Source organism: Onychomys torridus, chromosome 4 (genome assembly GCF_903995425.1).
Source record: "Onychomys torridus chromosome 4, mOncTor1.1, whole genome shotgun sequence".
NCBI classification, from domain to species: Eukaryota; Metazoa; Chordata; class Mammalia; order Rodentia; family Cricetidae; genus Onychomys; species Onychomys torridus.
This window is the reverse complement of record NC_050446.1, coordinates 57,291,847-57,318,641: the sequence shown is the minus strand read 5'-3', so window position 1 is coordinate 57,318,641 and position 26,795 is coordinate 57,291,847. Positions and strand designations below refer to the sequence as shown.

The 26,795-nt window shown below is 38.7% G+C and overlaps 1 protein-coding gene across 1 annotated transcript in view; it reads right to left on the bottom strand.

Annotated features, from left to right (window-relative positions):
* Positions 1–2,034: 2,034 nt before the first annotated feature.
* Positions 2,035–26,795, bottom strand: part of Dnajc10 (DnaJ heat shock protein family (Hsp40) member C10) — a 37,963-nt gene continuing 13,202 nt past the window's right edge. The window contains exons 10-23 of the mRNA XM_036184643.1: positions 26,236–26,373; positions 24,602–24,691; positions 23,372–23,485; positions 21,608–21,722; positions 16,682–16,809; positions 16,366–16,482; positions 12,096–12,197; positions 10,922–11,077; positions 9,423–9,556; positions 8,629–8,682; positions 8,228–8,375; positions 6,607–6,726; positions 5,266–5,370; positions 2,035–3,316 (exon numbers count right to left, since the gene is read on the bottom strand). Of these exons, the coding sequence (XP_036040536.1) occupies positions 3,305–3,316; positions 5,266–5,370; positions 6,607–6,726; positions 8,228–8,375; positions 8,629–8,682; positions 9,423–9,556; positions 10,922–11,077; positions 12,096–12,197; positions 16,366–16,482; positions 16,682–16,809; positions 21,608–21,722; positions 23,372–23,485; positions 24,602–24,691; positions 26,236–26,373 (1,533 nt within the window). The 3' untranslated portion in view covers positions 2,035–3,304. The remainder of the gene's footprint in view (positions 3,317–5,265; positions 5,371–6,606; positions 6,727–8,227; positions 8,376–8,628; positions 8,683–9,422; positions 9,557–10,921; positions 11,078–12,095; positions 12,198–16,365; positions 16,483–16,681; positions 16,810–21,607; positions 21,723–23,371; positions 23,486–24,601; positions 24,692–26,235; positions 26,374–26,795) is intronic.

Sequence of the window (26,795 nt, the reverse complement as noted above, 5' to 3'; positions counted from 1 at the left end):
AGGTGTACACCAATGCACCAACGTTTTTACATGGTGCTAGGAATCTGAACTCAGCTCCTTGTTTGTGTGGCAAACACTTGACTGAGCCATTCTCTAGCCTTTTTTTTTTTTTTTATTAATAATTTATGAGTGTTTTGCCTGCAGATGTGTGTGTGTGTGTGTGTGTGTATACACTTATGCGCTGGTGTCCAAAGAGGTCAAAGGGGGTACTGAATGCCCTGGAACTGGAACTGCACAGTTGTGAGTGCTTCATGGGTGCTAGGAATCGAACCCAGGTTCCTCTAGAATCACAGAGCTAAGCCATCTCTCCAGCCTCTGGTCTTGGGATTTTAGAGTATCACATGCAGCCCTGACCTAGAACTCATTATGTAGACCTAACTGGCTTTGAACTCATGGCAACCCTCCAGCCTTGTTGAGTGCTGGGATTATAGGCCAACACTACTATGCCTGGCCAATCCAGTGTTTTAAAAAAAATGATTCAAGCAAGTGAATCATAACATTTTCATGCACGATCAAAACTGTGTTTATAGGTAGTATTTTACTTTGGTCTAAATTTACTACTACAATTTACAAGCTTATTCACTAAACAAATTTGAGTGTATTTTCAGGATTTCAGGATGTGTAATGTAGGATGCTATCAGAAAGAGACACTTCTCACTTTCAGAAGTAACATTGTTTGGTATTGGGAAACATTCAAGATGCATCCTCTCCCACTTTGTACTATTTCTAGGTCAGGATGGAATGAACCTGACCTAATTTAGACACTTAGCTGGCTTTGCTGGCAGACTTAAAAGGACCAAGAGTAGACTGCCACACACTGCTGCACTGTCCTCTTGTTAAATCCTTTGCTGTTATGTATCATCAAAGACTGTCCCATAGGAAACAAACAGTGTGTCTGAAACAACTATACACCCAAGAAATTCCTACTGCAAGAACTGTGGGAAAACAACTAATTTAAATTTTAGAATAATTATGCACAACCACCTCATTTGGTCTATGTAATCAGTTTTAAAATCTTGTGTGTATATGTACAGGCACATGCATGCCACGGCATGTCTGTTTAGGTCAGAGGACAGCCCTGAACATTTGTTCTCACCTTCTGCTTTGTTTTGAGACAGGGTCCTTGGCTCCCAATCTCACACAGGGATTACATAAGTACACTACCACCTCATCTAGCTTTAGCTGGCTTCTCAGATCCCTAAGCTTGCATGGCTAAGTAAACTTTTACCCATGAGCCATCTCCCCAGCCCCTAGAGTAATATATTCTTGAATAAAAAGATATTAACAACCCAAGTGTCCCAAATACAAAGTCTAACTGGCTGTCCATAGCTTGCCCCGCAGAATTTGCTCTGGCATGCTGGAGTGAGCTGCACACAAGACTGGTGTGGCTGAGGGAAACGGCACTTTACGTGTGGTACTCCTCAGGTGTTCTTATTTAAACGTCAGTCTGCTGGCCAGCTTTGGAAGATCCAGCAATGCTGTTACGAGTACACAATGTGAATCTGAGGTGGGGGTCACCGTATGATCTGAGACTTAACCTGATGTCCAGCAGGCCCTAGTCTCAGTGTACAGGCCATAGGCATACAGCTTAAGCAAGTAGTTACTGTTTAGCTTACTGCCTACAAAACATTTATCAAGCATAAGAAATAATTACAGCCAGCCATCTAAGTCCCTATCCACTATGTATGAGTTTGTGAAGGAGGGTAGTCTCTAGGCTCCCTTTGAGTACTCTACTGCCCAGTATAACAGTATACTAACTTAGCATACTTTTACTAAGTAAGACTTCACTGGGCATTCATTTGGGGAATTTTGCATAAACAAGCCATTTTAAAAAGAAATTCTAGGCTTTCAAAGTTTAATATATGAAAGGCTTTTGCCACTATCAGTCATGATTCAAAAAGTTGGTTAGGAATGGTAACTGCCATGTGTGCTCACATGTACAAAACAAGATCTAAGTCAGGGAGCTGAGTGATAAAACACAGCGGAATCTGAGTGGTTTAGAGCTGAAACCAAAGTGCACTGCTTTTCCACAAATCACGCCTATGACATAACCTTTATTAAGACAGACTACGGAGTGTGGTAAAGTGATAAAAATCTTCCAAACAACAATGATCTTCAAAAGAATTTTAGAAAAATCATTCGTCTTTATTCACTGGTGTCTTTGACTATCCCACACACTATGAAAATTAAATTATAGGTCACTCAGCTTTTTGAGTTGCAGGAGAAACCCTGTGTCCATTTGAGTCCAAACAACTGAGAAATGGGAAGAGTCCATCATGTGCTTGATTTTAGTATAATAACTCCAGTTGTTATGGCAACACTATCGAAAAGACAGCGTTGGACAGGAGTAACGTGTCATCATTGCCACATTGAAACAAATCCAAAACTACTGTTCCTGTCTGAACTGTGAAGACTGAACAGGAGTAAAAACCACAGCTTTATGAATAAAATCAATGTGAATGTTCGAAACAGAGAACCCAGAGGCAAATGCGTAAATATCAGGAAGACACTTCAAACAAAACCAAAGCATCAGGAGGAACATATTTATGACAGCACACAAATGAATGCGTGCCCTTTAAGACACAGGGATCTAGGGCTTATATTTGTGACTCCTATGCTGTCCATTTAACTGTTGTAAATACTTTTTCTTACTTTGTTCTAGAATCATAGTTTACAAGATTTTTACATTTACTGTTGTGATAAGTTAAGAACATCGCTTCAACTATTACAAGAAAACAAACGGAGAAGCTCTGTATATACACTGTATATAGTATGAAAAATGGGTGCATTTTTATTTTGCCATATTGTGAAAGTAGTCAAAATAAAATATATGGTCAAAAGCAGAACTTTTAGAAGGGCTGACTGAAAAACCAAGTCACTTTCTTTCAGGCCCCTCATAAAATCACGAGTAAAAACCCAAATCCAATTGTACAGTATGAAGATAACAGACCCACATGTAGAGCCAGGTGTCCAAACATCAGCTCTGGTAGCAAACTAGTTCTTGGACTGGACTTGGCCTAGGGAATATTTCTATATGGCCCTGAGCTAAGAATGGGGATTTTTATTCCTAAAAGGATTAACAAAACAAAGAACCATATGTGGCTCCAGTCTCAGATGGCGCTGCCCAGCTCTCCACAGGAAGTGTCTGCAGACTACATAACCACACAGGTGCTCCGTCTGCACAGGGCAACTGCAAGGCCAAGGTCACGCGCATCTGCTGCCTCAAGAGCATCTTCATGTTTGGAAAACAGACCTTCTGATATCATTTTCCAGATTCTTTTTTCTTAAAATTTTTTCTTCAACATCAAAGTTCATCCTGTATTAATATAAAGGTGATTAAGAGAAAGGTATGACAAGCTAATCAATATCTTACTTTCTTCCAAATATTCAATGTTCCTACTGCATGGAGTATCACACAAAACACTCCCTGCTTAATTAACAGTGGAAATGTCACAGTTCTTACCTGCACACAGTAGGTATGGTAACTAGTGTGCCATAGTCCCCAAATGTCAACACTGTCAACTTGACAGATCTCGAATGACCTGGAGAGAGACTTCGGCAAATGCCGTGGGGGTCATCACAAGTACATGTTTGAGATGGCGAGACCTTCCCGCCGTGACTGTGACTGTCATTTCCTATCAGGGATGCTGGACCGTGTAAGATGGAGAAGGGCACTGAACAGCAGCCTGCATCCATCACTGTTTCTGACTGGGTGTGATGTGACCAGTTTTCCAAGCTCCTGCACACATGACTCCCCGCCAGGGTGGACGGACTGTGTCAGTGAACTGGGAGGCAGAATCACATTCTTTTAAAACCTAAGTTGCTCTTGTCAGAGTATTTTATCACAGCAACAGCAAAGAAACTAAGATATTAAGTGATTCCTGTTATAATCTTTATCTTAATTTCAGTTATGGTATTTTGGCTTATGAGTAATAATGCATTTAAAAATATTTAACTTAAGATGGAAATCCTAAGTTTTAAAATAACTTGAAAAAATTAAAATAACCAAATCATTAGAAGAACACGTTTACTCTAGACACTAAGAAAACATCTCATCTGCCCCTTAGATGGGGATAACATGTTCGTGATATCACATTAGGCTCTATAAGCCTTTTTCCACCTAGGTCTCCAGTGAACTGCCACACAGAACTTGTCCACAAAGCATGACCCTCTCCAGAGGCTGTGTGTGTCTTCCTCCTCGGCACTGGATGAGACTGTATTAAATCCTACTCATAGCACCCAGCACTCATGTGTCTGCTTCTCAGACAAGGGACCAAACCAATCGGCTAGAGGAGAGCACAGGCAGGACTCTGCAGTGCTGATGGGAAGTCACAAATTTAGGAGCAAGGGATTATGGTCTAATACATATTCCTCCTATACCAAGCACAAAAAAAAAACAACTTTGCTATCTAAAATATGCTGAAGTTCTAGAATATTCACTGCTAATAATTCAATATTTTGTTTACACTAAAAAACATTTAAATAACTGTTAGCCATATCACTATTTTTAATAACATTACTGTATAATTTTCTTTAAAAAAATTATTCTGGAGACAGGACCTTATTACTCACTGGTCTGGAACTTATTATGCAGACCAGGCTGGCCTCAAACTCAGAGATCTGCCTGTCTCTGCCTCCTAAGTGCTGAGATTAAAGGCGTGTGCCATGAAGCCCAGCTTGTGTACTTCATTATTAAAAAATGAAAGTTCAGTGGTATACTCAAGAGTTATACCACTATTTTCAGACATTTTTGTGCACTTCAAAGCCAAACTCATAGTAAGCCATTATAATTTCTATTCTCATGCTGCCCTGCCAACCACTAATCTGCTTTTTGAACATTCCACACATACAGAACCATACAATATGTGGCCCTTTGTGACTGGCTTTTTTCAGCTAAGCATGTTCTCAAAATTACCATGTAGCACGGACACATTCTTCACTTTTTAGGTTGACAACACTCTACTATATAGGTATGCCACATTTTGCTTATCTACTCTGTTTGTGGGTGACTTGTCTTTCCCTGTTCTGTGTATGATCAATGTTGCTATGCACATTGGAGGCCAAGTTTTTTATGGAAGAAACTTGATCATTTTCTTGTTAAATGGTGAGTATACAAATTTCCAAGCATTTCATCATCTAGAGGACATAATCTTGGATGCCATATTTCTCCAAAGTGGAAATGTTTTTGAATGTTCATTTCTTCATGGAATGTATACTAAGAATACCCTCGGCAACCTACCAGTCACTTGTAGGCCTGGCTCTTACCTTATTTCTCTTTCCTTGGCTTTGGAGAGTTTCCAATTTTCCATAAATTAAGGCAGCAATAGTTTTTGCATCTCTGGAATTTATTTGCTCTTCCCAAATACTTTTCTAAAATTAAAAACACTCATATTATCTTTTAAGTACTTAAATCAAAACATGACATTTCCACACAAGAAGCTTGTTTTCTTATGCCCGAAAGTTCTTTTGTTTCAAAGCTGTTTGAAATTTGAGTTTCTTCACATGCATAATGCTGCAAAAGCAGTAACCCATACTCAAAGAACAATATTAGAAGCAGCATTATGGGAACACAAAGTGATTTCTAGGAAAATGCACCACTGATCTCAAAGACTTTTATTTGGGGGTGTACATACATAAGAGACTGAAGTGGGGAGGCAGAGAACTGTTTAGCCTTCAGCACCACAGAAGAAAAACAACAGAGACAAGTCTTCCATCAAGCTCACATCCTACTTCTTTCAGTAATTTCTCACAAATAACTGAGTAGACAAACATGTGTCTTCATTTGTCTTCAAAAGGATCAATGTTCTTGCTAACATATCATGGGTCTGTTAAAACCATCTCACTACCTGGGAAGGCAGCACAGGCCCTTATGTGGTTTCAGATAACACTTTTGTCAGCTGCAAGATGCAACCTTTGCGCCAGTGATCACAGCCCTTGGTTTGTTGAACTTTTGGTTAGAGTTTTGGTTTGACTGAAAATCTAACACAGCTAGGCACTGTGGTACATGTCTTTAATGCCAATACTCAGAGGCAGGTAGATACCTGCGAGTCCAATGCCAGACTGGTCTACAAAGCAAGTTACCTACACAAACAAAATCAAACCAAACTAACAACAACAAACAAGGCATATTGGTAATGGTGCCCCCAAACAATTATAACCAAAGCAAAGAACCCTACTTGTAATCTAAATCCTTAGTAAGTATTCCTCAAAAAAGTCTTGGTGTCTAAGCTATTTCAAAAGCATTATAAAATAATTTTCTTCAATTTTTTTTCTTGGAAGGGAACATTTAAAAAACAATCATTATATTAAAAAGCACGAAATCTAGAACCTCACACAATATTACTTTGAATTCTACAACCTAGAGACAACATGTATTAATGTTTGGTTAGGTTTCTTTCTATTCACGGAGCACAAAGTCTGTAAGGCAACTGAGAGCAAACAGACCTCTGAGAAAACCCTTTAAGATCCCTCCACACACCACAAAAGAAGACGTCTCAATCAGAAGTAATTTTAAAAGATGAAGGGACAAACTAGAGAACTAGAAACCACATAATGTTCAGCATTTGGCCTGTTAAATGAAGGCATGGAGCGGAAGCCTGTACATACCTTTGTTCTTTCATACTGGTAAAATTTAACACTTGGGTAGGCTTTGATACCAGCTTTCTGGCATGTTTGGGGGTAAGCCTGGCAGTCCACTTTCCCAGCTTTCACTTTTCCTTTAATCATCTGAAAAACAACAACAAAAAATCCACAGATCTTGCCATTTTATCTTTGGTATAAACTATTTTGGCAATTACATAGCCAACATAATATATTTCAGATCTTTATGTATTTAAGGACTTGTTACATTTAAAACCCAGTTTAATTCTTCCAATTGAAATGAGGTCATTTGTATTTTTCCCAAGCCCTTTAAGCTTCCCTCTAGCTGCCATCTGTCTGACATATACAGTCTTTGCTCAGGAGCACCTTGAGGCTTTAACTCTGTCCCCTACCTCCTCCCAGCCACCCCACTTAGCCCACCACAACCAAGCATCTGTCTTTAATACTAACTGGCATTCTTTGTCTAGTGCATGGCTGCCCACAGCATCTAAACTGTCCAGGTCAGATTTCACTCTTTCTATATTGTCAAGGTCAACTCTTACTCGTTTCCATGCCTTGCAGATGATCACAAAAGGGGTTTTCTCTCATTACCAGCATGCATACTGCCATCTCATCCCTCCAGCATCATCTTTGTGTGTGGTACTCTTAACTGATCTCCACTGTTATCATTCCTAACACTGGAACAGCTTTAAGGCCATAGTGACCTCTCCTTGATCCAACCAACAGACACTTTCTGGACTTCTCCATTTTCTTCATGTGTGCTTTAAGCCGCTGCCCATGCCTGCCTCCTGTCCTTCCTGACTTTACTTACAGCCCCCCAACCCCACCCTTTTCCATTATACTCATTCTTTATTTTGAGGTTAGTACAGGGCACCAGAGTCCCATCTTTGGGTATTTTCACTATCAACAGTCTCTCAGTGAAATCTTACACAGTCCTATGCTGATGAATCTTCCCTTGATTTGGTAATCTACTCTACTGGACTGCTCTTTGTGAATGCCTCCAATCACCTCAAACACAAAGTATCTGCAATTAATTTTTTCCCTTTGTGCTAGCTGTACGCTCAGTTTCTCATGCTTCACCTGTCTACCACAAACAAAGTTCTGCTTGTCCTCACGGCTTTCATCTATGTCCCTTCTTCCCATCACCACTCTCCTATACGATCTGTGTTACCCTCTCCAGCTCTGGGACAATCAAAGTGTCTTTGCTGTGTCTGGTTTGAGCCTATGGCTACTGGAATCAACACAAGCAGGGAGATGAACTTAGGTTAGCAGTACAGCTATAGGACAACAATGTGTACACACATAAGCACACAAACTCGTGGACACTCCTCGTCGTCGTCTGTCATTAAATGCTTTTAATACTAGCACCTGGGAGGCAAAGGCAGGCAGATCGCTAAGTCTAAAGCTAGCCTGGTCTACATAGGGAATTCCAGGTCATCCAGCATTATAAAGAGACACCTGTCTCAAGAAAGACAGATTATAGTTGTAGGAACAGATTTCTCTTTTTAAATTGAGAGGTAACTTTCAAGAACTAAGTTAAGAGTTAGTTTACAATGTTTTAATCAATTACTAAAACATGTATGTGAGTAAAACTTATTTATTTATCTAACTAGACAACAATACTTACCCTAGCCAAGAGTTCAAACTCTGGAGCGAAGTTCTGACAAGGTCCACACCAAGGAGCATAGAAATCAACCACCCAGTGAGTCTTCCCTCCTAACACCTTCTCGGTGAAAGTCTGAGGTGTTAGGTCTGTGGAGGCTTGGGGTAAGAACCTGCAGTAGGGTCAAACAGCATTTCTTATCACACAAAAGCACAGCAAACACTCTATGGCAACACCACGAACATCCCTAAGTTAAAAATGGTTCAAAGGATAGCGATGGAAGGAAGTTTGGTTCCACCATCATAAATGCTATCCTTCCCAAGTATTTTAAATGCCAGAATCCTAACTCACAGAAAACTAGGCACATGAGAAGACAAACAGCTTTGAGTCAGTGTTAGTGAAGATTATGCATAATAATTACTCACCCAAGACCCCAGCTTCTCAGGGAATAAGCATCCCTATTCCAGCCATTGTAACTACTGAAAGAAGAAAAAAATATCAAGCTGTAAACAGTATTTTCTATTACTGAATTTGGTCAAGAAACTATCTTACTGTAGCAATTAAAAAAAAGAGAAGTCTTGACTGATTAATGTCACCTAGTGTCTCTTTCCACAAAGTAAATTAAGAGTTACATGATTTCAAATATATTTTTCGTGAGTCTTTGTACTGCCCCCCCCTCGCCCCCAAGTGGCTGGGCATTAACCCAGGACTGTACATGCTTTTTGTGATTTCTCCAGAGCTGATTCTTTGATTTTTCAAAGAGAAACCCGTGGCTTAATTTTCACTTCTTAATCAAGATGTGTGTGTGTGTGTGTGTCTGTGTTTTAAATACCTATGTAGTACAGAATAGGTGGACACTAGGGCAGTCCTGGATTCAAGTCTCAGACTCGAACCCTAGCAAATGAGCTACAAAGTCTGATGTGGTAGTCCCTTCTCTGCAGCAGTAGGGGGGTATAACTTCCCCACCAAGTGTAAGAGTAGTGCAAAGGATGCAGGACAGGGCTGGACAGGAGCTAGGGCCAGGAAGACTTAATAAACATGAGTTCTTCTTCTCAGCCTCTTGACTAGAACTTAACTAGTTTTATCGTTCAGTTTCCTCATCATTTTCTGAGGGCTCGTCTACTGGTGGCCTCCCAGTACATATGTTGGGCTAACTTCAATGTTAATTGTACAACCAAGGGATTATAATAGACGTCTTCAAATATGAGAGAATACTTACTGATACTGATAAGCTTTATTTGACTTTTGGGGATAAAATCTTATCTCAGGGTATCTTTGAACATTTTCTTGGGTACAAAAAGAATGATACTGTTGGCAGTCCACACTGCCTACATTGATCAGTCCAGTTAATGTCTATAAAAGAACAAAAGTCAACACATGGGTCAATGATTGAAATAAAATTACCTCTATAACTTTAAAGTAAAAAGAAGGATGTGTATGCGTGTTTTGCCTGCATTTGTGTACCATGTGTGCTCTGCTCTTGGAGCTAGAAGAGGCCACTGGATCCCTGGCTCTGGAATTAAAGATGGGCGAGACTGCTGGGTTTTCTGCAAGAACAGCCAGTGCTCCCAACTGCTGAGCAACACTTTCTGTGTTGAAGAGTCATTAGAGAATGAGTATTTCATTATTCACCACTGTCATAGGAGCAATGGGGAAAGACTGAAAATATGCCATTTAGACTAATGACTTTGAACTTTATAATTTTTTAATTAAGAACTTTCCATGCTGGGCAGTGGTGGCGCACGCCTTTAATCCCAGCACAGAGGAGGCAGAGCTAGGCGGATCTCTGTGAGTTTGAGGCCAGCCTGGTCTACCAAGTGAGTTCCAGGAAAGGCGCAAAGCTACACAGAGAAACCCTGTCTCGAAAAACCAAAAAAAAAAAAAAGAAAAAAAAGAAAAGAACTTTCCTTAGTTCTTGCAGATGAAATAACTGGCTCATTTACCATGTGGGAAAATACACATTTAAAAAAATTCAGTGTTAGTAACCAAAATATAATCCAGTATTTTTTAAAAAATATTTTTTTTCTAATGGAGGTAGTAAGTATTATCTCTGACTCACATTCAAAATTTTTATTAGAAGAGCATAAAAGTACATAATCTTAAATGTTAAGATACAATAACTCACTTTAACTCCTGAGTTTATTTTTATCTGAGGTATAAATATGAACTATTGATTTCATTTTCCATTCTAGTATTTAAATAATTTGCTTTCATTCAGTATTTTATAACATGATTTGTTTATAGGAAATTGATATAAATGTTTTACTGTTTGAGGTTATTTTCTGTTTTATTTGGTTTTTGTTTATTTTGGAGACAGAGCCGGGAGCTTTGTGGCCCAGGATAATCTTGGACTCCTGATCCTTCTGTCTCCGCCTTCTAAATGCTAGTATTATCACTATGTACCACCACACCTGCTGACTAGGAGCGGCTATTTTTGTGACCCATAATATTATGAGCAAACAGTTATCTGTAAGCTCTAAAAATAAAATGACAGAAAAATTTAAACAGAAACTTAAAAAATGACCTCAGGGCTAACACTGGCAGTATTTTGTCAGAAGTGTATTAGATGGTTCACTTAGTAGGCAGGGACAGTGGTGTGGTCTTAACAATTCAATCAGGTCTGTATAAACTACCCAGTCATAGGCTTATCACCTTGGTCTCAAAAGAACTGTCACCCCAGCATTCTCAGCAGCATAACATCAGACTGTGTTACTATACCCGGGCCATTCGTTTCCACTCTGGCATTAAGACCTGACAGGGATGACACCACGGAGAATAGAAATCCACCATCCAGACTTCGTCATGCTTTCTCTGTTTAACTAGTTCATTGAAAGTAGTGGGCGTAAGAGAGATCACTGAAGGGTTTCTGAGATCCTAAAAAAGAAAAACCAAAACACTATTATTATATATACCAAGTTTTTCATGTATTTCTGGCAAGTTGCTGGGGTATGTCATTTAGAAAGTTCCTATTTTAGACAAATCAAAAGACACTTAAGGATATTTAAAAGAAATCTATCATGAATTGCTTTAAAAAGTGAAAATACCAAATGTATTAAGTTTGGATTCTGTCAGTCAGTTTTCTTAAAAGATATATTTTCACATTAGTATTGAAATCACTGTAAGCTGGAAAAAGGTGTCTTGGAGACTATCAGTAGATCATATAATCAAGTTCTACAAGTAATCCAGATACCTACATAAGCCACACATATCTATTATGCTATCAGGGTCAGTAGTATGTTTAGAAATAACCATTTAATTACTAACTCAAAGCCTACTACTATTATTTTTGATATTTAAATAGAAAAGCTATACACCTTTCTTGAGATTGTATATTCCAAACGCAGTTTTAACAGAGCCTCGGCTTATATCATACTAACTAAAACATTAGTTTTACTAAGACAGCAATCGAAATACAACACAACATATTACTTTGGAGGAGGACAGAGGAATAGGACGGAGGAGAATGGACCCTAGTAGACAACAATAAGGTATAAGTTTTCATTTCTCCGGAAGCCCCTGTAATGATTCTCGTCAAAACGGAATGAAAACCAAGGAGACGTGTGGAGGCAGGCACTCCCATGCTAACAATGCAAAAGCTTTGTGCAGGATGCCTGGCCTTGATGTTGTAGATGAGAACACTTCTGCATTGAGAGAACACAGGCAAAGGGTGACAGGCTTCATGGGAAATTACAATTTCATATATTCAATAGCAATGTCTCTCATGTACAAGACACCCTAGTAGGCTTAAATTAGAAAAACAGAAGGCTTAAATTAAAACAAATTCTTTCCAGAAAACAATCTTCTGGCACAAAAAGAGCAAGTCCCAATACAGTCATCCAAAGTATACATATAAACAGAAAGATTTCTAGCCATAGTCTCTAATTTGAAATACCTCTATGAACTCCAAGATTTGTTCCGCAGAGTGATGTCCTTCATACTCATGTATACTGGACTGGTTGAATACCACTGTTGTTGGATAAGCTTGAATGTTATACTGCAAGGAAGAAGACATTCCTATATCTTACCCATTTGTTTCAATTCTGTACAAATTTTTTAGATATATTTATTTTTTATTTTATGTGTATGGGTGGTTTGTGGGAATGTATGTATATACACTGTGTGCTTCTTGGTGCTTGAGGAGGTCGGAAGGGAGTGTCTGGTCCCTTGGAACTGGACTTACAGATAGCTGTTTCCACCATGTGGAACAGAACCTGGGTCCTCTGTAAGAGCAACAAGTGCTCCTAACTGCTGAGCCATCTCTCTAGTCCCTTTAACAAGACTGTAAAAATCTACTGCTATCTTCTTGGTGAGTGAAGGATGTTGGGTTAGACAAGTTTAACAAAGACAATGCATTAAAGCTTGTACTAATGAATAGCTAATCTTTCTCTATTAAGGTCTAATGGCACCAAAACATGGGAAGTAAGCCAGAGTAACTGATTAGTACGCACTTCATCTTTTTGCTCTCTTCAAACTAGGAGGAAAGAGCCAGTGACACATCAGTCACTTTTTCTAATGACAGTACTCATCCTAGAGGGTGATTGTAGTTGGAGAGCACACATTCCCAAAATTATCAAGCTGGCTTTGGAGATGGAATTGGCTCACTCCTTCTCTAAACCCAGACATATTGCTAAAAGAAAAGGTTAAGAGATTCTTGTGTCCCAAATCATAAGAGCCCTCTGATGTGGGACACAGAAAAACCAATATTTTTATTTAAATCAGGTTGATTATAAATGCGATCTCTTTCTAAAGAAAAAAAGGGGATATAATACAGATATAATAGGATGAAAGAGTAGATTAATGAACTTACTTCTAAAGAGCAACAACTCGTTTAAAATGTTTTACATTGGTATAGATTTTAGTCTATTAATACAAACTTAAAGTTAATTTTGTTATACTGTATATATATATTTCTACTCTCGTTTGAGGTATTATGTTTATGCAACTCATTTAGATTGTAATGGATAATTAAGAAATACAGATCAATTAGTCTTCTATGATATCAAACTTATAGTCATGTTAAGTTTTCTGGTATATATAGATATATTTCAGATAGACAGGTAATCTTCAAACACTTCAAAGGTCTACAGAATATGGCATTTAAAATGTTTTTAAAATTTAGAGTTTCTGGACAGTGAGACATGTCTGCTCCTGGCAGCACCCATTTATTTCAGAGAGGAGGATGGGCATTGAAGACACTTCATATGGAGTTTATCTTCACCTTGGCAAAAATAGCCATTTGGACAAGAAACTGTTCTTGCCTGGACTGCTTGATCAACTGGATATGCAGGACCCATAGAAAGGTGACCACTAAACTTTGCTTGACAAAATGGTCCTTCAGGTTCCTACTTCACAGAGGAAACTGCCAGATATTCTACAGGACACTGAAAAAAGTGACCAAGAGACTCTAACCCTGTGGGCTGAAGACAAATGCCCCAACTTTACAAAGGAACATTAGGTGACTGTCCAGGCTGCTAGCTGTCTCTGTCTACCCTGCAAAACTCCTGAAAGTTGCTTGCATCCTTCTCCCAGTTCTTAGGTAATATTATATCCTTCTGAGGTCTTTGATGTGGTTGAAGCTAGATAATTATAATTTCCTCAGTTATGATAAAAGATAAGTTAGATATAAAACCTCAGACTCACAAATATAAGATAGATAGGATATCTTCTTTAATATTGTAACTGTAATTCTTGCTTGATAATTGTTTTGTTGTCTGTAATTTTCCCATGTAAAAGTTAAAACCTTGTTTTTTGAAAAAAAAGAAAAGGGGAAGTGCTGTGGGATGTTCAAGTATGTCAAATGTGTTACTCTGATTGGTTAAAATAAGTAAAGTGCTGATTGGCCAGTAGCCAGGCAGGAAGGATAGAGTAGGCGGGACAAGGAGGAGGAGAATTGTGGGAAGTGGAAGGCTGGGGAGCGGGGAGACACCATGAGCAGCCACCATGACAAGAAAGAGATAAGGTACTGGTAAGCCACGAGCCATGTGGCAAAGTATCGATTAATAGATATGGGCTAAATACAAGAGTAAGAGCTAGACAATGGTAGGCCTGAGCTAACGGCCAAGCAGTTTAAACAATATAAATGTCTGTGTGTTTACTTTACAAATGGGTTGTTGGACTAACAGGGCTTGGTGGCACCTGGAAAGAAGCTCTCCAACTACAGGTGATGAGCAGCAACAGAAAATAGCAAGAATAAATGAATATGACTATATTTTAAAGAACTATGAGTCATGCTCTATGAAAATGGTCTCTTTTTATTCTTTACTCAAGACAGTTCTCATAGCATAAAATGTTTCATTCCCTCCTCACAGTTAACATGGGTACCAGCCCTGGAAGCATTCTGTAGTTTTTAAAGTTACAAAGTGATTTCTCTGTCTATGGATGTGTTATCTGCTGTAGCTGATCTATGGGTCCTAAAGTTGGTAAGAACTCATTATTAAATAGAAAATTTTAAGATTCATAATCTAGAGAATTAGTAACATTACGAGGTTTTGCAAATGTGTGAATTCAAAGCATTTATTAGGTTAAGGGACTAGCTAAAACTTTATAAGTTCTTATTGTCTGCTGAGTTCTAGCCACACACAATCTCATTCACCTCTCAGGACAATTTTACTCAGTAGTCAACATTACAAAGCCTACTTTACGTACCAGGCCACTGAGCTATTGACGACTAAGTGACTTGCTCATGGTAAGCCAACCAGAGGATGTGCCTGAATGAGGAATCCTGGCTTACTTCAGGTGAATGTGATGCTATGTTTTTAATCCTTACACTTTCCTTATTGTTGATAATGCAGTTACTTGAGGCAAAATATAGAAAAACCAACAGGTTCAAGATGAACTGCTATAACTCATGATGATTTTACAACTTTGGTTGGCATCTACTTTCCAAATCACATAAAGGACGAGACACCAATGGCTCTTTTTATTTATTTCCTTAAAACACACAAACAACCCCCTCCAACTTACTTTAATTTCAAACACACCGAAACTTAGAGAATAACCTTATAAATGTCTACATATTTCCCCCTACATTTAATGACTAATAGTTTTTGGCCATACTGGCTTGTTGACATTGTCTTCCTTGGTCCCAATCCCCCCTAATCTGCTGAAATTAGCAGGTGTCCAATCCGCTGGTATTTTAAACTTCACTACATGTACATTATCTTAAAGCAGCATACTGTACTGTTTTGAATATTTAAATCAGACTGTTCTCTGATTTTTATCATACTTAATTACTGCTACGTAACATGCCTTTTTAATTTTATATTGTGTTTTTAGTATTTACTCAAGCTGGTAAAGATTTCTTTTTCAGTGCTAGGGTTTTGAACCTAGGAACTAAACATCCGAGTCAAGTGCTGTTCACTGAACACATCCCTAGCCTGGCTTATCCATTTGTAGATGCTCTGGTATTTCACTGTGCCATTTCTGAATACTGTTAGATTTCTAAATTTCTTGTCAATTTGGTGGGTAGGGAAGATATAAAAATTTTGATGTAACCTGTATTTTCTAGTGAAGTCAAACATTTACCTATTTTATTATGCATTAAAAAATAGGCTTTCCGTTCTTTTACTTTAACACTGTAGTTTTTGAGTTAAAACATTCCTATTATAGAAAGAAAATAAACTATTGTGTATTCATATAGCTGTGATCATCATCCACTCATGGCTACTCTTATGCCATTTATACCTCTCTCATGTCTGGTTTATTCTTACCCCAACATGATAAAGTTTTACATCCCATTTGTACCTACCAGAGTATGTTTAAAATATAAAATGTTGTCATCCACATAACCATATCGTCACTTTCACATTTTAAAAATGAGCAATTCTTTTCAATTGGATATCCTGTCTGCTTAAATCAACTACTCAAACTGACAAGTATAAAGAAATCTAAAGAATAAACTTGCAGTCTGCTAAAACTTAAAAATGTTACAAAAGTATAAAGCTTTAAATAAAATGGAAATTTATGTATTATATGAGTCAAATAAATACATGCCTGAGTTTGGTAAACAAAGCCTTGTATACAGTCAACCTTCTACAGTTCTATTTCCAATTCAACTACAATTTACAACTTTGTTGAAATTGCTTCAACATTACTACTATAAATAAGTGTGCATCTGAGAAGTTGTTTTAATACTGGATGGTCAAGGTCTGTCCTTGTCTTACCATGTTGCAGAGTCCTTCATGAACCGTGCAGTCTAACGTACCAACTTTGAGCTGGCCATAGAGTAGCGTTGACGCTTTCCGTAACTCTGGCAAAAGAGCTCGACATGGCGGGCACCACTGGGAAGAAAGGGATGAGCGTGAGCAAACCAACAAGGAAGAGAAGCACTACACTGTCTCTGCGAAGTGATGCAAAGGCCGGCCAGTGGCACGTTCTGCCTGCACCCTCTGTGCTGGCAGTGCCCAGAAGGAGAAGCAGAGCCCAGACAGCTCCAGTACTGATATTCAAGTTGTCTAGAAACAGATAAAAAGAACTCACCGGAGCAAAGAAGTCAACAAGCCATGGCTCTTTGTCACTTGCAGGGAAGTTTTGAGGTCCAAGTGTGGTAACATGGGAATTAACACTTTCTTTGGCAAAAGCAAGTATATCATATAGAATCTTCTTTCCTATAAGAAAAATTAAAGTATGTACTGTCTTCTGTTTCTACAGAAACATTCCAATTTTAATACTTAAAATATTCAAAAAACAAAGAAGGAGCTAGGGATGCACTGGCTCAGCATCCTCACTTGGCTTGTTGTATCAGGAGTCCCCTTCCAATGTACACTCTTCTGTTTCTTGCAGTAGTTAAATGACATGACCTCTGTGGAATGCTTTCTCACCATCATACGTACAATAATCCCTTTAGTATTCTCTTGAATTCAAAAATGTATTACAGTGGAAAATGTACTTGACATTTGAAACAATGAATCTGAATTAGAATGGGTCACCATCTCCAAACCCCTTCGTGTTTCTTTCTTCATAGTCTCAGCATAACTGCTGTTACGCAGCTGTCTAAATGAGATCATTACAGGACTCCTGTCTGGTTGTTCTTGTCTGACTGTGTCCACTCCGCCTCTCACCTAGCACCATGCCCACTGCTACTGCTGTCGCTCAGTCTGGCCTACTGCAACAGCCACACTAGTATTTCTGGCCTCAGCCTTCCTGAATGAACCCATTTTCCTTCTGCTACTACAGTCACCCTTAAAAACAACAACAAAACCCAAACTTAAATGCATTTAATGATTTGCCACAGCCTAAAGAACATGCTTCTTGGTTTGGCAGAAGATCTTTCGTAACTACAAGAGACTCCATTTTTACATGCCTTCTGACTTATTCAATAGTCAAAATTAAGTTGAACACTGAGTCAGATACATTCATATTGCCACGGCAAACAGAAAGAGAAAGCTCTTCCTTTTAGTGTCACAGTACAACAGAAAAGGCAGGTGACCACTATGTATATATGGAATGACAAGTGATGTTGTACTCTCCTCTGTTTTCTTTAGTCTGTTTCTTGAATTGCTTTATGCATTTTTCTTGTTGACCACCCCTCAAAGGTGGTCCCAGTCACTGGTTCTCTTCTCTTTACTCACATTAACTCATATTAACGCAGGCCTTTACCATTAATATACAACTTAATGTCTTCATTTTTGGCTTAAATTTTCTTACTGAAGCCAAGGCATGGATGCGTGTGTGCGTGCGTGCGTGCGTGCGTGCGTGCGTGCGTGTGTGTGTGTGTGTATGTGTATTCAATAGTGAACTACACATTCTACTTCTTGTCAACTCCTAATCCAGCATCCTCTGCCTCACTAAAGGTCCAATTACTCCAAGTCCAATTCACTAAATAAAATTAGGACACTTACCTGACTCCTCTCTGAATCCCCTACATCCTAACAAAAACTAAATTAACTGAGTTTCTAAAAGGTTTTCATTCGTCTACTGACCTCTGTGTTTCTCTTGGCTACCATCATCTTTCTATGGCAGTCCTACCCTAAGTGACCAGGCAGTCTTTGCTGTCCCTTCCTTCTAACGTTGCCTCCCACCCACCATGGGCAGCCAGCGACTTTTCTAAAACTAAGCATCTCCCTGCTTTTCCTCTGGATGAAATTCCAATGCCTTTCCCCAGATCAGAGATAATCTTTGTCTTAGTATTCTCTCAACAAAGACCTTTCTCATCTTTGAAGTCTTGCTGGTCTAAGATTAACAGGGCTCTCTTATCTCAGGTCTGTGAATAAATCCACTGGGTTTTGTGCTTGGAATGTGTTTTATCACCTCTTCTACTGCTAACCATTCTGTGTACTTTACATCTTAACATGGAGATTGCTCTTTCAGGGCTTCCTCTAATCTCAGAAGATTGTTCTACCTCAGTTTCTTTGTAAGTACAATCTACACTTCCTTACTGAAGGCCAGTTTCCTTCAAGGGAGCTCAAATGAGATTTACTTCATGTACAAGTGACCAACAGAATATGTGGCTATGACCTTGTGTGTTCCTTCTGTCTTGCTTTCTCATTTTCAGATTACTTATTCTGGGATTAGTCAGCTACCACACTGTAAGCAATATGGAGTACACAACATGGTGAAGAACCAAGGCCTCCTGCTATATGAAGCTTTCTGATTATCCTACATGCCATTTTGAACCCTGATGCAGTGGCTACAGCCTCGTCTTCAGATGACCTTCATCTACCTTGACTGCAGTATCATAAAGAAACTAAGATAAGCTGTTCCCAGATTCCTAAAGACCAAATAGTTGTTATTTGGGTAAAAGATACTACTTCACACTCAAACATTTAAAAACTGTCCTTTACCTGTTGGCTTTCTCTCCAAGTCTATAAAATTCTTTAGGACAGAAGTTAAGTAGAGCTCACATTATTTTCTACTTTGTGTATTTTACTTGGGACACAGAGGTGCTGAGTGCAAGGTGCATTATAGTTATCAGTAACATAAAGGGAAGTGCTCAAAGATTTAGTGTGCTTCCTAGGGTAGAAGAGTAAGTTTTCGAGGGTAATTTGGAGTTTGCTAAATATCTGGAGGGACAGGAAATAATAATTATAATTCAGGAGGTAGAATTATATGTGATAGCATAAAGGAGTGAAAGAACATGGCACATTCAAGAATTCAAAAGTAGTTGAAGCTCAGATTACTTGGAGGAGAAAGGTGGGTGAGAGGCTAAGAAAACAGAAGAAACAGATATGAATGTACCCTGTTCATTTAACAACTCTTTACAGAGTTCCTACTACATGCCTGACATTACTCTAAGTGCTGGCGACAGAGTAGTGTGACAATGCCATTGCTGCTATCTACTAAGGAGGGCGAGGTTCATTCTCTAGAACACTGAAAATGCAGAGCAGTGTCATGGAAATGGTATGCCGGGTACTGAATGCAAACAAGAGAGAGAAGCAACCGTGGACAAAGGTGATGATGGATCCAAACAAGGCAAACAGAACAGAGAAGGTATGAGGAACATTTCAGAGGCAACATCTGTACCTCCAACCTGGGCACAGTGGTGTATACCTGTAATCTTAGCACTATAGAGGCCGAGGCAGGAAGATTAAGTTCAAGGGCAATTTGAGCTTGAGGCACAGTAAGTTCAGGCCAGCATGGCTCACAATATAACCTACTCGCTGTGAGGCTCTAACAAGCTTAGGTTTTAGAGTTAGACACTTGTGCATCTTAAAAATCTCCTTTGTCTATGTTGGGGGCAATCATTTAACACTTTCAACTTCAGTTTGCACCTTCACTGGAAGCTGTGACTATGACAATGATTCAACTGCACACGGCCCTTTGCTGACTCGCAAACAGAACTTGTAGTCAGGGTTATCTTATACCTTTGTTCACATAGTTCCTTTAGCCCAGTGGTTCTCAACCTTACTAATGTGTGACCCTGTAATACAATTCCTTATGTTGTGGCGACACTAACCATCAAATTATTTTTTTTTGCTACTTCATAACTTTTAATTTTGCTGTTATGAATCATCATGTAAATATTTTGGGGCAGGGAAGTTTGCCACGGGGGTCATGACCCACTGTTGTAGTCTAAAGGGCCCCACTTCTTTTACTTCTGTATTTGCTTTAAGTAGCTAAGCAGTTCATGCTCAGCTCACATGTTGACCCTGACCTATGCCAGACAAATGCCTTGGATCTTGTTGAGATTTACATAATGCGGCCACTGAGCATTTTTCATGTGTCCCCTAGAGATCTTTCTCCTGGGCCTATCACACTGCCATCCAAACTTCTTGAGAGCACAGCTTTTGTCATTTGAATGAGAACAGTCCCCACAGGCTCACATATTTGAATATTTAGTTTCCAATTGATGGAACTGTTTGGGAAAGATGACGAGGTGGCCTTATGGAGGAGGTGTGTCACTAGGGGAGGGCTCTGACATTTCAAAATCCCATGCTATGCCCAGTCTCACTCTTCTCTTTCTTTCTGCAACTTGTGGATCAGATGTGAGTTCTGATTCTGCTCCAGCACCATGACTGTCTACCTGCTGTCTGCTCCTTGCCATGACGGTCGTGGAGCAACCCTCTGAAGCTGTAAACAAGGCAATTAAATGCTTTCTAAGTTGCCTTGGTCCTGGTGTCTCTTTACAGCCACAGAATAGTATCTAAGACAAGAGTTCATATCTTGCAATTTTATAACTTCATACTTAAAGCCGTGCCATAATAAGAGGATGCAAGAGAGAAGTGTTTCTTGACTCAGTAGCTGTTACTCACTGAACTGCATGCCTTTCAGGACAGCAGAGACAAAGCAATTAGTGAAGTCAGAGTTCTAGGGCAGGCAGGGCTGGGTAGCTGAGAGGCTGAATGAGGCATGGCAAGGTGGAGACCGCAGGGGCTGCTTGCTTTGCCAACAAACAAATCCCTACACAGTGATGGGCCACCCTCAGATTTTTTGCTGAAATAGTTATCAAAGTGTTTTAAAAAAGACCTTTAATAGAAGAATGAGCATAATAAAATAACTATAAATAATGAAAAAGTCTCCCCCCATATTTGCTAGTAAGAGAAAATGTTTGATAATAACTGTGTATATAAAATATAAATCATATTAGAATATTTCTGTTTGAAAGTCAATATGCGTTCTGTCATCTTTCCTAGTCTCACTGTGATGGGTGGTCCCCAGTTGGTGGTGCTGTTTGAGGAGGCTTGGGAGGAATGAATGGCCTTCCTGGAGGAAATGTGCCAGCAGCATGGACTTTAAGAGTTCAAAGCCTCCTGCCATTCCCAGTTGGCACAGGTTCCTGGTAGCAGTTCAGGCTGTGAGCTTTCAGCTACTCCTGTTGCCAGGCCCGCTGCTGCCATGTTTGCCCGCAGTGACAACGACGGGCCCTTTACCCCTCTGGAACATAAGCTCACATGCACCCTTCCTCCTATACGCTGCCTTAGTCATGGTGCTTTATCACAGCAAGAGAAAAGTAACTAATACACTTACCATGATGAATTTCATACTCTTTGGTTCCTTGTCCTTTAAACACTGCTAGACAGGGCTGGAAAACGTAGAGATCAGAACAGATGCCTGGTGCAGAAGAGCAGTCAAACCTTCCAACCTGGGAAGTAGAACACTGAATTGAATAAATAATATTTTATACAATTTTCAAATATTCATAAAGATAACTATCCCCAAATAACATTAGAATTCAATGGGTTATAAAATGAAGGGACAGAAGTGGTTCATTTATATTTAATACTGAAGTCAACAAAGAATTCTTCCTAGACGTTTAGAAACCTGAAGGAAATTTCCAAGAAAATGTGAATTTCTTTAAGAAAAATATCCTTGAAGAGAATGTAGGGGCAATTTCATCTTGTGGCACAGCAAAGGTAACTTTACAAGTGAGGCACATCAAAAATAATGCAGAAAAAGGGTAATGTTACCAGTGTAAAAACAAACAAACAAACAAACAAACAGCACAAATAACATAAGCAAATAATAAACAAAGGAGGGAAATGTGCGTTTAAGACAAAAGATCCATTAAAACAACAATCAGATTGACCAACATCTGACCAGGGAGAAACATGAGCCAGCAGGACTATCAACAGAAAGTAGAGAAGAACTGTGACTCACAAATTACAATTGGGGTCTGAGCAGACAGCTCAATTAGTGAACTGCTTGCTCTGCAAGAGGTAGATCTGAGTTCGGTGACCAGTAGTCACAAGTTTGAAAGACAGCAAGGAGAGGTATATGGAGTGTTGGGAGGGAGGGAAGGGAAAGAAGAAATACTCTAATTATAATCTCAAAAATAAATAAAAAACAACAATAAAGCCTAGGAACAGTGATTGACACCTCTAATCCCAGTGATGGACAGGCAGGGACAAGAGGTTTGCTGGGGCTTGCAGGCCAGCTGGTCTATTTGAGGTTCAGTGAGAGACACCATTTCAGAAATTAGGTCGACAGTGATTGAAGAAGACAAACAATGTTGACTTCTAGTTTCTACATCCACTTATGTATATAGGACTATATTCACAATCATTACAATTTAGTGGGTGCTACTAATAATCATCCTTTATATCATCATTACAATAGACTATATATCACAAACAAGTATCAACAACTTAAAACAACTAGTATTATATGCATCTCCTCACTACAATAAAGTCAAAGTGGAAATCAAACCATGGGGAACAAATATATGAACAATGAACAAAATTATCAATGGGTCATTTAAGAAATGTAACAGGAAATGGCAATGCTTCACAATTGGGCATGGCATCAGAGCCTACAATTCCAGAGGTCAGCAGAGAGAGATGGGGATAAGTTCCAGAACAGGCTGCACTACAGCAAGGCCCTGTTTGCTTGAAACAAAGCAAATGAAAACCAAGGGGACAGAGCAATGGTAAGAGTCCACAGCATTACGTCTATTACCAAAAGTAGCAGGGAGAAAACTACACATGTCCTTCAAGGACCACAGACTCCTTTGTGGTCCAGGCTGGTCTCTCTCTAACTAGTTCAGGATGACCTTGAACTTCTGACCCTCCTGCTTCAACAGAGATTACAAATTTGTGTTACTGCCAGGTTTATGCACAATTTTGAGGGACTCTCAATTCAGAGCCTCATGTACACCGTGTAAGCTCTACCAACCAACGACATCCCCAGACACTAAAGCTGTTTTGCAAAGAAAAAAATTGACAGACCTTTAGCCAAAGTGACAGATAAATAAGGACGCACACTAGCTAGGCAAGGTATATATTTTTTCCTTACTTGAATATGTTCATTTTTAAGTAGAGTTTTCAGTTTTTTCAACTCAGGATCATTTACATTTTCATTTTTTCCAAAATGAAAAAATACGAGCCAGCGATGATGTGCCAAACGATCCTTGGAGTGAGAAAGAAACATCAGTGTCAGCAAGGTGCTAAAGACCCAGTGTTACTTCTGTGACATCCAATAAAGTTTAGCTGCCCTACCCATTAACTGAAAGTCAACTGTACTCTGTATTCGTAGTAATAACGCTACATAAAGTACATAGTAAGAGATAGGTCAGAATTAGAAAAATCTTAAAGCAATGGTTGTTCCAAGAAAATAATATAACTTTAATAACTTAACACTTAAGGTAGGGCTGGAGAAGTCAAATATTTTTTTAGCTTTAATAAAATATTTAGTAAAAATACTAAATCCAGAGCTAAGTGATGAACAGAATAAAAAGATTGAATCTACTACTACCTGTGCATTTATAAATACTCTCAAAAGGTGCTTCCTAAATCCTAGTGAACAACAGGGCTGTGTAATCAGACCTGAGGTTGCTCTGTCATTCATATCCTGCCTTTCTGGTCCTCTCCAAAGCTCAGTTTCAGGGATGAGTAGGTCTTTTGAATTAGAAGCACCATAATTTCAGTAATCAGAATTAAACCCAGAATTAACTAGTATATAATCTTTCGAATGCTATTTTTTTTTTTTTCTCCGAGACAGGGTTTCTCTGTGTAGCTTTGTGCCTTTCCTAGAACTCGCTTGGTAGACCAGGCTGGCCTCGAACTCACAGAGATCCGCCTGCCTCTGCCTCCCGAGTGCTGGAAATAAGGGCGTGCGCCTCCGCCACCACCACCTGGCCAAATGCTATTTTTTAATCTCTTTAGCAACAAATAAAATATATTAAGACCTGCTGGTATGAAAAATGAATAAATTTTTTAAAAATAATAATTAAAAAAAATAGGTAAGTTCCTGGGGCTGCTGCATACGCGCTGTAGCTCCTGTTATTGTGTTGCTTACTTGACTGCTGGTGAGAAAGAGGGGGTTTTGTGTCCTTTATCCCTACATAAAAATGGTAACTTCAGTGGTGACTAATTTCTCATCAGTTAAGTACATAATGTACGCATATCAAATCTCGTATGGTATACTTCAACTATCTATTTTTATTTACAAATTAAATATTTGAAAAGAAACAAATATTAAGACCTGCAATGTTGCCAATATTTATTGTTATTGTAAAAACAGTACCTCTAATTTATTTGCTGAAAGCAGTTCAAAGTCCGGAAGATGATGTATGATTTCCATGTATATTTCCTTAGCATCCAATGAATTAAGAAACTAGAACAAATGAACCATATTGTAAACTTTCTAAGTAAATACTCATTTATTATACTTGACATCTTATTTCAATTGCTATATATTAAGTTTAATAATAAGTTTTAACAGTCATGTTAGTTAAGCAATTTTTAAAATTATTCCAAATGACACTGTTTTAAAAGTACGCCATATTTTGGTAATTATTAAAGATATTGTATAACTGGATTTCTTAAAAAAAGTCTATTAGTATGCATGTGTGTGCACATGTACCACACACACATAGAGAGGAAGAGGACAATGTGGAGCTGGTTATGTCCTATTGCCTTTACATGAGATCGACATAGCAACTCAGGCTACCAGGCTTGTACAACAAGCACCTTTACTGAAATATCTTGTCAGCTCATTAGACTGTTTTGTTATGAAGTGTTAATTCAATAAGTAAAATTTTCTGTGGTGATCCTCTTTGCAATTTGAAGTAAATTCTATGTCATCAGGAAAATATGGTTGCTTAATTTTGGTTCTAACCACAATGCCCATGCTTCACAGTCTTGTAGGATCGTTAATATTTGAACACTTTTAATGTGACAGTATTTCTATCAATATGGACTTAGAGCTGGAAAAATGTTTACAGATGTTTTAAAAAACTAAATCCCATAGATAGGAGTTTTTCAGAGTAAAACATATGACAAAGATTTCTTCAAACATGTCTGAAAGCCAAGTCTCTTCTTTACAAAACAAAATGCTTAATGAAGCAAGCACACTGCCCATCACATCTCCTGTAACGCCTCCTTCATCTCTGCCTGTATTTTATCCTAGAACTCTGTGCTGTCTTTTCAATGAAGTCTATGTAGCAAAGAATGCAGCTATAAAATGTACAGGGTATTAACCATAGTTAGTATTATGTCTCTTTACAGTTATCAACCATTTATGTTTAATAACTCAAATATTACTTAACTTATTAAAAGTCCTCTTAAAAACCTGCAGGAACTATCATAGAATCTACATTTTACTAGTGCTAGGCATGAAATTGAGCAAATGAGTAGAAACAGTAAGTATAACACTAAAATGAGAAAACTTAGTTTCCTTCTCAATTTCTTAAATGAGCCTTTATATTAAAAATTATAGCATAAATATTCTTTTTTCTTAAATTTATTTTTATGTGTGTGTTTGCTGAATCTATGTATGTGTACTACATGCATGCCTGTTGCTGGAGGAGGCCAGAAGAGGACATCAGAACCCCTGGGACTGGAGTTACAGACAGTTTTGAGCCACGATGGGTGCTGGGAATGAAACTCAGCCCTCTGGGGAGCAGCCAGTGCTCTTAACCTCTGAGCCATCTCTCCAGCCCGATAATAGTCTTAAACATAATGTAAATGCTGGTTTGAAAACAATCCCTATAACAGGTTTTAAAATTGAGTAAGAAACACCCAGAAATTGTGGCAAGTAATGAAATGTCCTACAAATTATATAAACCAATTAATTTCCTTCCCACAAAATATTATTACCTTTCAAGGTGTGCATGTGTCCAATTACATGTAAGGAAAGTGCCTTAAAGTTACACATACCAAAACACTGGATTTGTCTCTGTTACTCAACGTGGCCCCGGGAGGGAAATAGGCAGTGGTACTGGCCGTGACGTCCAAACTCTTGCAGAGGCTGTCCTGGGTGTCACAGTCCACCCATCCCACATGAACAAGACCGTCCTGAGGGACAGACAGCACAAAGAAATAAAAACACCACAGTGTAAAGGAAAGAAAAACGTCAATGAGATTTACCTTTACTTAAAAACTCAGCTTTTCTACTATAAAGTTGAAATTTTTAAAAAATAGTACTCTACACAGTATTCTGTAACTTTGAATAATAAAATGTAGTTTTCTCAATATTAAATACCTACTACATTAAACATCTATTCTTACTTTTTGGGGGGGGGGTTGTTTTTCAAGACAGCATTTCTCTGTATAGCTCTGGCTGTCCTGGAACTTGCTCTGTAGACCAGGCTGGCCTTGAACTCAGAGATCTTGCCTGCCTCTGTCTCTCCAGTGTTGGGAATAAAGGCCTACGCCACCAATGCCTGGCCTACTTTGAGATTTTTTATATGCAAGAATTATATTTTTTATTGTGTTAT